Raw genomic sequence first — 14813 nt, 5'->3', positions numbered from 1 at the left:
GATATAAAATTCAAATTCCAGATTATGAAAATCTAATAAAACACAGCCACAATCAGTCACGAAGCACTGCTCTGGCCACTTTTGCACTGGGATGGCAGAGGGGAGTAGTTTAGACCATGTCACCCACACAAAGCCTAAAATGGTTATTCTCTGGCCCTTTGCAGAAGTCTGCTAACCCCAGTTCTGAGACGTGCAAACCGCAACATTTAAGACATTGGCAGTAGCCTGGGTCAATATCCACTTCCTACTCCACACACGTAGATGTTTCTGGTATTTACTAAAAGCTCAAGACTGTTCTAAGGCTGTCATGAGTGAACTCATTTAATTTCACAATAAATTTAGTAATAGGTATGGTTATCATTCCCATTTTACAGATGAGGCGAGTAACGCACAAAGAGATTAAGGAACTTTCTTAGCTCCACATAACAGGTAAGCCTTAGAACCAAGAAAGGCAAGCATTCATCTGTCCAAAATCCTCTTTCTTTAGGGTGGGATGAAAATAAAACTTCAGAGAATACCGAGCACAAATTCACTCTAAATGTACGTGGATACCACTGGAGGGACAGAATAGCAATCACTTTAGGCAATTCCTTTCAATGAAAAGTAAAATTCACTGTGATGTTTTCTTGTCTGAGTGATCACTGCGTAGGTGTATTCAGTTTGTACAAATTCACTGAGCTGTATGATTAAGCAATATGCCCTTTTCTGTGTGTATTATAATATATCGACAAAAACAAGTTTTTAAAGGGCTGAAGCCTGAGCCTCACTTCAGACCAATTAGTTCAACTTGGATCAATCAGACCCCAAACTTACTTGCCCATTCAGAAGTTTTTTTTATTTCATGTATACTTAGCTGTTTTTAACACAATTTACAGATTATGTTTTCAGCAATGCTCTGACACCTCACAGGTATGATATGAAAAAGGGTGGAACCATCACTTGCCTCCCTGGCCCAGCACAGAACAGCAGGACCAACACTGCCACCCGCTGTCCCCAGGAAAGGGGGACGAGCTCGGAGGGCACCAGGATACCCCCACCAAAGGGGGTTGACGGGCCCCACACTAATTCTGCTTCTGTCCATCTGAGACTCACAGTTTCCTTCAAAAGCAAAAAAGTCACAGAAGCAGCTGCCTGTAAAAGGAAGGGGAAAAAACTCTTCTCTCCTCCCGGTTACAACAGCATCTGAAATTTTATGACATTTATTTAACTAGGGTCATTTTTTTGTTTTTTTAAAATAAATTAACCTCTCGTTTCAAAAGAAATCATTTAGGAGTAACTGACACAGTGTGTCATAAGGAAGAAACTAGTGTTAAGAGGCCTGCCATCAGCACTGGGGAGGGCGGGCAGCTCTGCACCGTACCCAGAAGCAGAAGGGCTGGGGAAGACATAGAAGACAGGGTGACACGGTTGTCTGCGGGTGTCTGACGAGCCAGCACAGCTTGATGAGACAGACACATTCTGAAATATTAAATGCTATTTGCACCTCTAGCTACACACGTGTGAAAAAGCAAACTGTCCAGAACAGCCCACCTGGCACCCCATCTTAAGAACGCGTTGGGTTTCTGCTCTATACTACTTTAGGCGATGCTTTAAAACTTTTTTTTTTTAATTTTTTTTTTAATTTTTGGTCGCATCGGGTCTTCGTCGCTTCGCGCAGGCTTTCTCTAGTTGCAGCGAGCGGGGGCTACTCTTTGTTGCGGTGCGCGGACTCCTCATTGCGGTGGCTTCTCTTGTTGCGGAGCACGGGCTCTAGGCACGTGGGCTTCAGTAGTTGTGGCACGTGGGCTCAGTAGTTGTGGTTTGCGGGCTCTAGAGCACAGACTCAATAATTGTGGCACGCGGGCTTAGGTGCTCCACGGCATGGGGGATCTTGCCCGACCAGGGATTGAACCTGTGTCCCCTGCATTGGCAGGCGGATTCTTAACCACTGCACTACCAGGGAAGCCCAGAATTTATTTTTTTATACTGCTAAAATCATTAATTTTATGTAAAGACAACAGAAAACAAAGAGTCAGAGTTAGAGACTCAAACTGCAGATTCTATGAGGGATGAAGATCTGGGCTCCTGATCTCTCAATTCTCTGTAGGGATCATTCATCTTCTAACCAGCTACCTAAGTCTCTGGATGTTTCCTTCCCTGTAAAACAGGACCCGGTTAGCCTTTGAGGGGATCTCCCTCTACCTCTTCTTCATAGCCTCACAAGAAGACTGAGGAAATGAAATGTGCCAAAGTGAAAGTAGATGAGTGATGGGAGAAGCCTGCGCCTAAGCTAAGAATATCCTGTAGAACACCCGTTATCTTCAAACTAATTGTTTTTCTATGGGAGATATTATCAATGTAAGTACATTTATAGTGGAGGCTAATGGTAAATATGGGAGAAAATTAAACTAGGAACAAGTTAGTTATAGCCATTTACTGAAACAAAAGGGAAAATCAAAACCTCTTGTTGACAATTCATTTATATAGGACCACATGTGACTATCCAAAAATCAACTGGTTCTTGTCCAAAAGCCTAGGAAAAAAGAGAACTTATGATACGTTGTTAATAACTAAGTACACGTGATTAGATGCAGCATAAGCCTCCCCACCAATATGCAGTTTTCCTCTGGAGAAGACAGTCACTATTAACAAGCAAAAGCATGTGCAACAGGCCCCCTGGGGTTCACAGCATGTGCTGGGCTCTCCCAAGTGGGGCACAGCCCATCTGGGGCTCGCTTCTGGTCACAAAACTGGGCAGGCGAGGGTACTCCCGCGAGCACGCCAGGTCAAGAGAGGAGACACAGCGGGACCAAGAGGGCCGCATGGAAACAAAGACCTGGGTCCTACAGCTGCCAGGGAGACTCTGCCAGCAGCCTGAAGGACCCTGTGTCCCTCCCCAGCTAGGCCTCCAGACACGCCGAGCGGGGCCCCTGACAAGCCACGTGCAGACCCACAAAACCGACCGATACCAAATGCAGTTTCAGCTCTTCGGCCTGTGAACTGCGCTAAGCAGCCACAGGAAACAAACATAGGCCCTCCCGAGGGCGGGCCTGCGGTGGCCACGGTCCCAGAAGCATGGCCGGGACATCAGATTCCTGACCCACGGAAGCTGATGTTTAAAGCTGCTAAGTTTTAGGGTAATTTGTTACATAGCAGTAGATGACGAATACAGCATGAAACAGGCAGAAGCACAAACACGAAAAGGAAGGGGGATGATAACCTAGAACAACAAGAGAATCAACTTTAAAAAATCAAGGTCAATAAACTGGGCAGATTCAAGATACAAACACAGGAATATGTTAGGAATATATCACATTCTACACTTGGAAGTACTTGTACAGTGTGTGAGTATCACTCAACTCTTAGCAGCAACACAAGTTACAGTAACCCAGGAACGGATCTGACCTACATGAACAAAGCTACAACTTTTTACTGAGCAACATCAGGATTTTTTTTTTAAAAAATATATTTATTTATTTATTTTTGGCTTTGTTGGGTCTTCGTTGCAGTGCGCGGGCTTCTCATCGCAGAGGCTTCTCTTGTGGAGCACGGGCTCTAGGCCTGTGGGCTTCAGTAGTTGTGGTGCAAGGGCTTAGTTGCTCCGCAGCATGTGGGATCTTCCCGGACCGGGGCACGAACCCGTGTCCCTTGCATCAGCAGGCGGACACTGCCACCAGGGAAGCCCGGCAAGCAGATTCTTAACCACTGTGCCACCAGGGGAGTCCCACAACATAAGGACTTTAATCAAAATAAGGAGATTCCTTATGGAATATGACAAGATTGTATCACTTTCTGGAAGAACTAACAAGCAGGATTAGTTAAGAGCAATGGTATCAGAGCCAAAAGAGACTGGCAGGTACAGCCAGGAAGAGCCGAGTGGATTCTCACGTGTCAAAAACCTGGTGAAATGTCAAATAGACACCACATGCCAACAGGGAAGGGAAGCTCTACTCCATAGATGGTATGAGCCAACTCTAGCTATTCAGACCTTCAACCGCAGCCTGGCCCCCATCCCCACCATCACACAGAAGGCAGGCGTGCGACACCTGCCCCGCAAATTTTAAATGGGCGTTTCTTGTGCTTGATCATCAACCAACACACCCATGGAAGACACGGCCTAAGTATGTAACAGGAAATTCAAGTCCACAAACCACGAATGTGCGCAGTAAGGCTGGAGAGACAGCCTGTCAGGCAGGAGACTCCAGGTCATCACGTTCACCCCCTAACAGGCCTTCATGATGGGCTCGCCTCTGCCCTCAGGCCTGATCTACTCACTCGCCCCTTCCTGGTCCCCCGCCCTCCCTGCCCTCAGGATCACACCCCCGAACTCGCTGCTCAGCCTACAAGGCCTACTAGGCTCCTACTCCTGTTGTGCTGTGGCCACAGGATTCCTCGAATGGCTGTGCTTGTCGGAGACAGCAGGGAAAGAAGGCGAGCAGGTGGGCCAAGCAAGCCCCACAGATGCAGTGTGACAACCAGCCTCTGTGTCGAGAGCCACCAGGCAGGCTGGGGCCCTGTTTTCCCTCCAGCTGATCAGTGTCTTAGATGCTTTCTAAAAGCTACAAACTGGGTTTCAACATGAAGTCGCATTTTAGATGCTGGCGACGAACCAAAATTTAACACTCAGGGGCTAATAAGACTTTGGACTTTGCAGCTCAAATGAATCACATCTCTGAAACACATGGGACCTTCTGCTCTGCAACCCCTAGCCTCTGCTCCAGGGTGTCGAACCCCAGACACCCACCTTCCTACCTGCAATTTCGGGGGGGGGGTCCGTCCTTCCTCCACTCACCCTCTTAATGGGCTCTGTAATATAAGGGCACTGGCTCAGGAAGCACCCCATGACAGCTCGGTGCACGGCCCCTTCTCACACAGGCCACGTGCTCTGTGGATGTCACAGCGCTTGCCATGGCAACTGCACACACTCTGCAGTGGGGCCCAGGACCGAGGGTCCCGAGGGCATCTGCCCTCCAGCACCCTGGCCAGAGCGAGGTGAGGCAAACAGACCCCCTCGGACACTGATGGTCATGGGTGAAATGGAGCAACCCCTGGGGTGAGCGGCCTGGAAATTTATTTTTTGAATCTTAAGTGGGCATTTCTTTTTACGGAGTGACTATACTTGCAGAAATTTAAGAGTATGATTCACTAAGGTGTGCAAACTTTTATGTCCAAGGCTATGTAATATAACATGTTTGTAACAGTTAAAAGCTGGGCACAAACGTCCATCTATTAAATCGGAGTATTTGACAATCCCATTTAAAGAAAAAAGTGGTTATAAGAAAAATTATCATTGTGAGGAAAAAAATGGAAGATATGAAAAAGTGAAATTATATACAGAGTATGACTACAACTGCTTAAAAACCACACAGACTCCCAAGTTACATCTCAAAAAGAAAATGGGAGAAAACATACTAAACCCCTTGTCATGGTGTTTAAGTGGTAAGATGGCAGATTTCTTTCTACTCTCTGTTTAGCACAACAGCCTAGACGCCCTGGGGACAGTCAGTACACTCGTGGAGAATGCAGGAGACGACGACTACAGCATGAAACAGGCAGAAGTACACACACAGAAAGGAAGAGGGATGATCGCTCACACACACACGCGTGTGCGCGCACGCGCGCACGCCGAGCTCCGCGCTCAATGCAGGAGCAGCTCGTCAACCCCTCATTCACCTTGTCACCACACGTCTACCCCCAGCCCTGACAAGCGTCCAGGAGTGGATCTACTAGCAGAGAAATATTTCAGACACCGTCTTTTTTTTAAACCGTGGCACCCCAGCCTCCTGCCTGCACGGGGAGCCCCGTCCTGTCTCAGCTTCCCGGGAGCTGGCCTCACAGTCCAACTGTGTGGAAACGTAGTAGCAAGAGAACGTCTATCAACTCTATCAAAACAAGGGATGAGGCCTTATCGGGAAGACCCTTTATTTGCTGACAGAGATGAAATCTTGCTCCAAATGTCTACACATCTCAATGCACCAGACAGCTGTGTACTTGGCAGCTATGGCGTGCGGGGGCCCAGAAGCTCCACGCTAGAAATGATGCTAGAGATACGTTCGGTAGATTACTCCTTTCTGCCCGTGGACGCAGCCGAGTAAGCATCGTTGACGTCTCCCCGCCCCGCACTGCCGTCACGTCTAAGTCAGGGTCTCCCAAAGAGCTGCACAGCTGCAGAAGCTCTTCGTCGGAGGTTTGAGCCTTGAAACAAGCGACGCGAGCCTGAGGAGGCATCCTGAGCGGCGGGGAGTGCGCACAGACTGTGTGGCGACGAGAGATCCAAGCACCAGGCACTCCAGAGGCTTCAGGGTTGTCACACACGCCACTGTGGAGGATGTGGGTGCGGCCATGAAAGCAAGGCCACACGAGGTGGATGGGAGAGTTGTGGAACCCAAGAGGGCCGTCTCAAGAGAAGATTCTCAAAGACCTGGTGCCCACTTAAGTGTGAAAAAGATTTTTGTTGGTGGCATTAAAGAAGACACTGAAGAACATCATCTAAGAGATTATTTTGAACAGTATGGGAAAACCGAAGTGATTAAAATCATGACTGATCGAGGCAGTGGCAAGAAGTGAGGCTTTGCTTTCGTAACCTTTGATGACCATGACTCTGTAGACAAGACTGTTATTCAGAAATACCACACTGTGAATGGCCACAACTGTGAAGTAAGGAAAGCCCTATCTGAGCAAGAGATGGCTAGTGCCTCATCCAGCCAAAGAGGCCGAAGTGGTTCTGGAAACTTTGGTGGTGGTCGTGGAGGGGGGTTTTGGTGGGAATGACAACTTTGGTCGTGGAGGAGACTTCAGTGGTCGAGGTGGCTTTGGTGGCAGCTGCGGTGGCGGGGGATATGGTGGCAGTGGATATGGTGGCAGTGGGGATGGCTATAATGGGTTTGGTAATGATGGAAGCAATTCTGGAGGTGGTGGAAGCTTCAATGATTTCGGCAGTTACAATAATCAATCTTCAAATTTTGGACCCATGAAAGGAGGAAACTTTGGAGGCAGAAGTTCTGGTCCCTAGGGTGGTGGAGGTCAATAGTCTGCCAAACCCCGAAACCAAGGTGGCTGTGGTGGTTCCAGCAGCAGCAGTAGCTGTGGCAGTGGCAGAAGGTTTTGATTACTGCCAGGAAACAAAGCTTAGCAGGAGAGGAGAGACAGAGAAGTGACAGGGAAGCTACAGGTTACAACAGATCTGTGAACTCAGCCAAGCACAGTGGTGGCAGGGCCTAGCTGCTACAAAGAAGACATGTTTTAGACAATACTCATGTGTATGGGCAAAAAAACTCGAGGACTGTTATTTGTGACTAATTGTATAACAGGTTATTTTAGTTTCTGTTCTGTAGAAAGTGTAAAGCATTCCAGCAAAGGGTTTTAATGTAGGTTTTTTTTTTTTTTGCACCCATGCTGTTGACTGCTAAATGTAATAGTCTGATCATGACACTGAATAAATGTGTCTTTAAAAAAAGAGAAATGATGCCACTGTCCACATGACAGAAGATACATACCCCAGGGGCAGAAATACGGTAAAAATCTAGTTTTAATTTGTTAGGCATCATTTTACCAATACTGAAAACAAAGATCAGAAAGAAAGCCCTACATTGAGAGAACACATTCCACACTTGAATATGGTAGCTGGTGGACCCAACAGTAAGGGATATAGATTTCTGAGAGTGAAATAAAGTCAAGAATTACAATAAATTGAAAACTCAGCTGCAGAAGGAGCCAAACACGGGACCTGGGAACCGTGTGTAAATGCTGTTACGTCTTGGCCGGTGATCTGCTCTGGTTTATTCCAGGAGACACGAAACATCACTAGGACTGGTTAATTCCTTCCCTCCGCCAGAAACGGTAAGATTGGGGTTACTCACGTGATATCCCTTCGCTGATAGCAGCCCTGAAGTAGGCAGGCGATCAGGTCACTGATAAACTCCACGTCATCTCTGTGAAGAGCTGCTTCTAACTCCTGAGGAGGAGAAGGGAGAGGGATTGAGAGCTCAGACACGGATGCAGATTTCCTAACAGCCAGCAGCTCATCCCTTCCAGGTCACCACCACACCACCACTGCCGTCACCGTCACGGGCCAACTGCCCTCCTTTTTGGTTTTCCAAGAGTTTACTCCCCCACTGCTCCTTACCAAGCTCCATTCCTTTCACCTGCACACACAGACACCTCTTTTTACAAGTCAATGCAGCACAGTCATAAAAGAGCTTAACTTATATTAATATACTGTTTTGCTTTCTATTACTTTGCAAGAGTGTAAAGGAGCCAATACGTAATTACTCAGAAAGTATTCATTTACTGAAGAGTTTCAGCAGGCAAGCCAACCGCAACAGCTTTCCAGAGCCACGCTACCTTGAGAAGCGGCACTAGGAAGTGAGCAATCTGTGGTCCCCACAGGCCCAGGGAGGGGCTGCCAGCGCCAAGGCCGAGCTGACATCACCTGAAGGGAAGTGAGGCGATGCCGTGCTAAGGGGCTAATCCCAGGGGAGGTGCACGTGCTGTCCTTGGGGTTTAGGCAGAGATGCCAAAGATTTAGCTTGACTTTGCACATACCCTGAACAAAGGTTCGTTGAAGAGCTACAGGGACAAAAGGTGACAGCGTGGAATTTTGGGAGATTCTATTCCCTTCTCAAGTTCCCACAGTGAGCCAGTGTTTCCTGAGATGATGGAACATGCCCCAATCACCAGCTCCCGGGATGCAGAGAGGGCCCACGTCTGGTCCACCAGGATGCCGTCCACCCACCATGCAAGTCACTTCCCAAGGGTCCACTACGCTTGTGGTGTGGTCGGCTCATAACCAAAACTGCGAGGGTCTTATGAGTGGTTTGGAAAGCATGAGGTGTGCCAAATATGCAGCGTCTGTTCTGCCCACACCCAGTACCGGGCAGTGTACACAGGAGGTGGGGATCCACTTCTGCTGTAAAAATGGCAACGGTCTTTTTAAAGCTATTTTAATTGTTCCGTTTATTATTCTATGTTTAAAAGTTTCTAAGTTTGTAAACACGCACTCCGAAAACTTCACATGACAAAAAAACTGCTAAACACACCAACTGATAGAAGCAAACAAAATACAAACTACCCTGAGAAGGAAAGGGCATAGACGTCTTGAAAGCCCAGGTGAGCGAAACTCAGAATTCAAAGACAAGGCCCAGCGTGAAAACCTTGTGCCTGCCCTACATACAAATTTGGTAACGATGAGCATGTCTATTACAATGGCTCTTATTCTTCTATTAGCTTACTAATTCCTTTGGGCAGAGCTCTCTTCCACATTCTACCGACCAAACATAACAAGGATTTGAACTATATTTGGTCAGAATTCATTTATTCAACAAACATTTCCGGGGCACCCAGCACTTCCCGAGCCCTGGGGAGCTGGAGTCAGCGGGGGGAGTAGACGGGACACAGCACCGCTGGGCATAGAACCGGTGCTGTGGGAGGGACGGGCACTGCTCCAGGGGCCCAACACCCGGGGTGGGGCTGCACACGGGGCAGGTGGGCCCGGCCTGCCGTGGAGAGGGTGGGACCCGCCCGGCTGCTGCGGCAGAGGGTGGAGCTGAGGCCACTGCGGCTCGAGCAACAGCCCAGAGGAGACTCTGAGGGACTTAGCTGAACGAGGCAGACAGCAGGAGGGGAGACACGCACATCCAGAGCCCAACAGGAGCACAGGAGGGACAGAGCAAGGGAAGATTCAGGCTCCTACCGAAGCCCAGTCACACTGGGCAAGACCCCAAAGGAAACCGCAGTAAGAGAAGAGGCTGGACCCTTGAAGCACAAAGTCCCAGGCCACCTCGTTCAATAGATTAGCCAGAATTACTGACACTAGAACCGGAAGGAAAACATCCACAAACCAATGATGGGAATGTGTCATGAACCAAGAATTATGAAATACAACCTGTGAATCTGAGGTTTAAAAAAGGAAAGAAAAAACTGTTGCACTGTACTTTCTGCTGGCCTCAGAACCCAGGCTTCGTTGGTGATTCAACCACTGTTTTCTTTTTTAATATTTATTTGTTTATTTGGTTGTGCCGGGTCTTAATTGCGGCATGCATGTGGGATCTAGTTCCCTAACCAGGGATCGAACTGAGGCCCCCTGCATTGGGCGTGCAGAGTCCCTTCCACTGCGCCACCAGGGAAGTCCCCAACCATTGTTTTCTTAACATTATCAGCAGAAAGTGAAGACTAACACCCCTATCTACATTTGAAAAAATTATTAAATGATCTGTTCTGTCCAACTCTGGCAGAGAGTCTAAATGGCACTGGTGAAAACCTATCCCCAGTGAACCTGGGCTTGCCTTTCTGGCACAACCATAATCTAGGTAGCCACTGGGAAGGCGGTTACATACGAGGCTGTGCATCGGGGATGCTGAATCAGCTCTTCCAAGGGCAACTGGACAGGCTTGAAATGTCTCTCAAATGAGTACTGAGAAGGGCTCTGATATCATGAATGCAATCCCACCCCCTGCCTCCCATTTCACCCATGGGATACGGTGACTCACAAACAGTAACTCACAAAATATACAATTGCTTTTCATATGTATTTCTATGATATTATGCTTCATAAATCAGAAGCTACCTAGAAAACAAACCAAAATAGATGCAGGCCCCTGGTAACTTGTGAGGTGCACTTTTCCCTCTAGCTCGGCAGGGCTTGACCCACACAAGTGGTGGGCAGTCCGAGGAAGAAGGCACTGCCTCTGGACAGCCCGCTGTCCTCCCCTGCAGCTGCCACATGGTGACCAGGGCACCGGGCGCAGCCTCGGCACTCACGGCCCTCGGCCTAATGTTACAGAGAGACAGCAGAGGAGAAACAGGAGAGCAATTTCAATCCCGCTGAACAAAAAAAAGTGCCGGCTTATCGGTTAAAATGTTTTCACTTCAATGGATAGAGTTTCAGATTTGCAAGGTGAAAACGTTTTGGAGCTGATTCAGAACAATGTGAATATACTTAACACTCCTGAATTGTGCACTTAAAACGATGCTAAATTTTGTGTCTTTTACCACAATTTATTATAGGAAGAAAAAACTTTATCACATTAAAAGTTCCCCTGTGCAGGGGTTGTGATGATTTAAATGAGGCAATGCTTATAAAAGCCAGACCAGCCTGGCACACAGCAAATGCTCTATAGCATGTGAGCACAGCAATTATCTCATCTTCCTTAAGTGGTGGTGTGTAGAAAAAAGCAGACTGAAGAGATAGAAAGCGGTCTTTTCAAAATTCAGGTTTCTGAACAACAGAAATTCAAACTCTTAATACACGGCCTGTGTGCATGAGCCAATAAAACCATCTCCAGATCCAGTTATTCAAAGCCTTACCACATACGCCTTCAGCCGGGAGCCTGAGGCTTAGGCTAAGGCAACGAGAAATAAACACCCTTCAAGCGCCCCGCCCCCACTTTCCTCCTCCCCTTTTGTATTTCCTTTTCACTGTGGGCACTGAGCTGTGAGGACAGAAATCTGAACTTTGCCAAGATGCTCTGGGGCGGGGGCGGGGGGTGGTGGTGATCAGCAAATCAGCCGAGAAGGGACACGAGAAGGGCTCCTGGGCTCCCGCTCTTCAGAGGGGCCGGAGGGAGAACAGGGCTCGCCCTCTGTGCAGCTGGCGGCACAGCTCATTAGGGACGGGCCTGTTCAGCACCGGCACACGGCCCTGCCCTCGGGACCCAGCGGTGGCTGCTGGGAAAAGAACCCCAGGGTGAGCCAGGGAGGGAAAGGGGGCCCTTAGCCTATGTCGTGGAAACTCTTCGCCACAAACAGGGAGAATGTCCAGAAGAGACAGCCAAGTGCAGCACAGGGAACACAACTAACTCCTTCGACGTACGGCCACCACTTAGCACCTGTTCTCAAATGTCACTGCAGGGACTTTCTACTGTTTGATCTGCTCCTGAGCGCCGTACAAGTCTTCTTTAATCTTTTGCGAAAGAAGGTGGTAAAGAGAGAACAACTTTCTTTCCTTCAACTTCCAAGGAAGGATGAAGATCACAGAGCTGCACCCTCCGGGCACAAAGATCCTGCTGAGTGTACCTAAGGAGGGAAAAAGGGCTAAGGAAAACAGCCATATGTGCTGTATTTGATTTCAGAAGGTTACGAATCTTTCTCACCTGCACAGGAACCAACTGCAAGGCAGTAGGGGTCACAGTCAAAGGCGGGGGCTTCTGCGTGGGCCCCAGAACTGCACTCACACAAAGGAGATGCACAGCAGGCCCTCCGAGGACCATCCCAGCTGCTCTCCATGAGACCGCCTGGGGAGCGGGCTCAGCCTCCAGAAGGCCTCCCTGGCTCTGGCCGCTGATGCTTTCTAACGTGATATAAATTAATTTAATCCCAAAGGCTGCCCGGGCCAATTCAAACCGTGCGGTATACATCAGCCCAAGCGGGTTACCGCTGAGCATCCCCGAAGTGCTACCCCAACGTCCTCCCCGTGGCCGGCAGCTCTGCACCGCGGCTTCGCTGCAGACACACCTTCCTCTCGGCAGCCCACAACATGGCTGTCACTGGCTGTGATGCTGGGGAACAACAGAAAGGAAACCACATAGCTCCCCTCAGATAGGACTGCTACCCTAGAATATTAGATTACTGCAAAATACTAATCAAAGCAATAAATGTGTAAACCTACAAGAAATTGATTTTCTAAAAAGGTATACATTACCAAAACTGGCTCCAGAAATTTTTAAAAAGGCTCAGAACTTTCATGGATCTTCTCCCACAAGAAAGCCCCCACGATACACAAATAATTCCTGAGCACTGAAGAGATAGAAGCTTCGCAACACGTCCACAAAGGTGGTGCTGGATGAGCAGGGCCCTGCGGCCCCTACAAGCCTCAGACCCAGGTCGGCGTATGGACGTCATCGCAGAGACTGTGCCCCTCGGGCCCCACGGCACATGGACGTGGCACAGCTTCCTAGAAAGCCGGGTTTACTCTGATTGTTTTGTTTTCATCGTTGTTGCTTGTTGTTTCGAAAGATTTTTTTAACTGAAACAGGAGACTTCATCAGACAAGTTATGCCAAAGCTACTTCAGACGGTAGAGCTCTAGACCCCTGAGGTTAAGCAACCCTACTCCCTGCTCACCACTGGACTGGCTGGAAATTATTTTATGTGGAGCCAGTGAAATGTGCGTAGAGAAGCAACAGTCAAGGCTGGAGGGTTAATTTGGGCGCGGTTTGCAGGACACAAGGTAAGAGAGACCCAGGGTGAGAAGGTCCCAAGCCCAGCCCAGGGAAGACGCCAAGGGGCCAAAACCAGGAGGACGTCAGTGAAATGGAAAGGATGGGGTGAAACGGGAGCGTTTCAGGAGCAGAGTCAATGAGATTTGCAACTAACTGTAGGTAGAGGGCAAAGGACAGGAAATTTTAGGTAACAAGTTTTAATCCTGCGTCTCCCGTCCCCCAACAAAAGATTATGGGATCGCTAAGTGATAAACAAAAAAGCTGAAAGGAGGCCAGGTGGGAGGGACAGAGACGACAAAGTTTAAACTGGGAAACATGCTGGTTGTTGGTATGTGACCACAGCCTGGTCTCCTGAGAGCAGCACAGAAAACTGCAGGCATGACTTGGGTGTGTGGGGCCCTCCTGACCGGTCCAATCAGCTCACCCCTCCGTGGTCACGTGACAGTGTGTGTGTGTGGGGGGGGGGGGTGTCCACAAGTGAACGGTGTCCCTGCATCTGAAGACATGCTCCACACCAGGCTCTCTGTCTAGTGCTGAGTGTGCCAACAGGTCTGGAGACGCCCCCTCCGGCAGCCTCACATCTGGGAGGGGCAGGCAAAACGAGCAGTAGTCCCCATTCCCAGCTGCGGCTACAGACAGCAGTGACTAAGAATGAGCACCTCACGAGCACCTGTGCCGAAAGCCCTCGGGCCTCCGCAGAGGAAGGGCTGGAAAGAGCAGAGAGAAAACCAAAGACAGGAACCCCTGGGAGCAACCAGGCTAAAGGATGAATGTGTGACTGAAGGTTTGCAGAAATGCCTGCCATCGAACAACGAGGAAATCTGGATGTCGTTATAACTGAAAAAATAGTTCTGAATTCTCACTGGGAAAAGATAAAGAATGTTCTAACCAATCTGCATGCTATCTAAAGATGTCCCCAGGTAAAGAACTGGGCTGTGTTGACCCAGCCCCAACCCTGGTGGGGCAGGACCTTTCATCAGGCTGGGGAGAAATCACCCCCTCTTCTGATTCTCAGCTCCCTGACCAGTACGTGGGCCTGGGCGTTAGGAAGGTGGTGTGTGTTGAATGGCAGGTACCAATCCAATTTTAAATCAACGAACAAGGTCCTACTGTATAGCACAGGGAACTAAATTCAATATACTATGATAAACCATAATGGAAAAGAATATGGAAAAGAATGTGTATATATACATATAAGTGAGTCACTTTGCTGTACAGCAGTAATTAACACAACACTGTAGTTCAACTATACTTCAATTAAAAATAAATTTAAATAAATAAACAAAACACCATCGCGAGACCCTGGGCCCACTGACATTGTTACGGTTCTGAATCCACAGAGCTGAGCACCAAATCGATCACCTGAAAGGCCTCACAACAAAGCCAGCTACATACAGTCCCAGCAGGACCTCTAGGAAAGGAACACCTGAGAAGCTGTGCAGCAAGCAGGTACCACTCCTGTTGGGCTGAGGCAGACTCCTCAGCAAAATTCTCTCACAACAGAGTTATACAGAACGTCAATACTGACCGAGTTTCTTCTATTACAGGACACTCACTCAACTGTTTTATTTTGGGGTAAGAAATTAAGGAAGAGACAATAGCTTGAGACAACCTCAGTCAATGCCAGTTCTGGATGCCTCCAAAGGCCACTGACTGAATCATTTTACAAGGAGGCAAA

The 14813-nt window shown here is 48.5% G+C and overlaps 1 protein-coding gene and 1 pseudogene across 3 annotated transcripts in view; one reads left to right on the top strand and one right to left on the bottom strand.

Moving 5' to 3' along the window:
* The window catches only part of CECR2 (CECR2 histone acetyl-lysine reader), a 155596-nt gene that overhangs the window by 57132 nt on the left and 83651 nt on the right, over positions 1 to 14813 (bottom strand). For both annotated transcript variants that reach the window (XM_079937652.1, XM_079937653.1), the window contains exon 2: positions 7839 to 7933. In XM_079937652.1, coding sequence (XP_079793778.1) covers positions 7839 to 7933 — 95 coding nt within the window. The remainder of the gene's footprint in view (positions 1 to 7838; positions 7934 to 14813) is intronic.
* LOC307193915 (heterogeneous nuclear ribonucleoprotein A1-like) lies at positions 5980 to 6991 on the top strand (annotated as a pseudogene). The gene is made up of 2 exons: positions 5980 to 5984; positions 6135 to 6991. The product of its transcript is annotated as a heterogeneous nuclear ribonucleoprotein A1-like (transcript).

Source organism: Stenella coeruleoalba, assembly GCF_951394435.1.
Source record: "Stenella coeruleoalba genome assembly, chromosome: 11".
Taxonomy (NCBI): Eukaryota; Metazoa; Chordata; class Mammalia; order Artiodactyla; family Delphinidae; genus Stenella; species Stenella coeruleoalba.
Note: the sequence above shows the minus strand (reverse complement) of the source record. Positions and strands in the feature narration are given on the sequence as shown.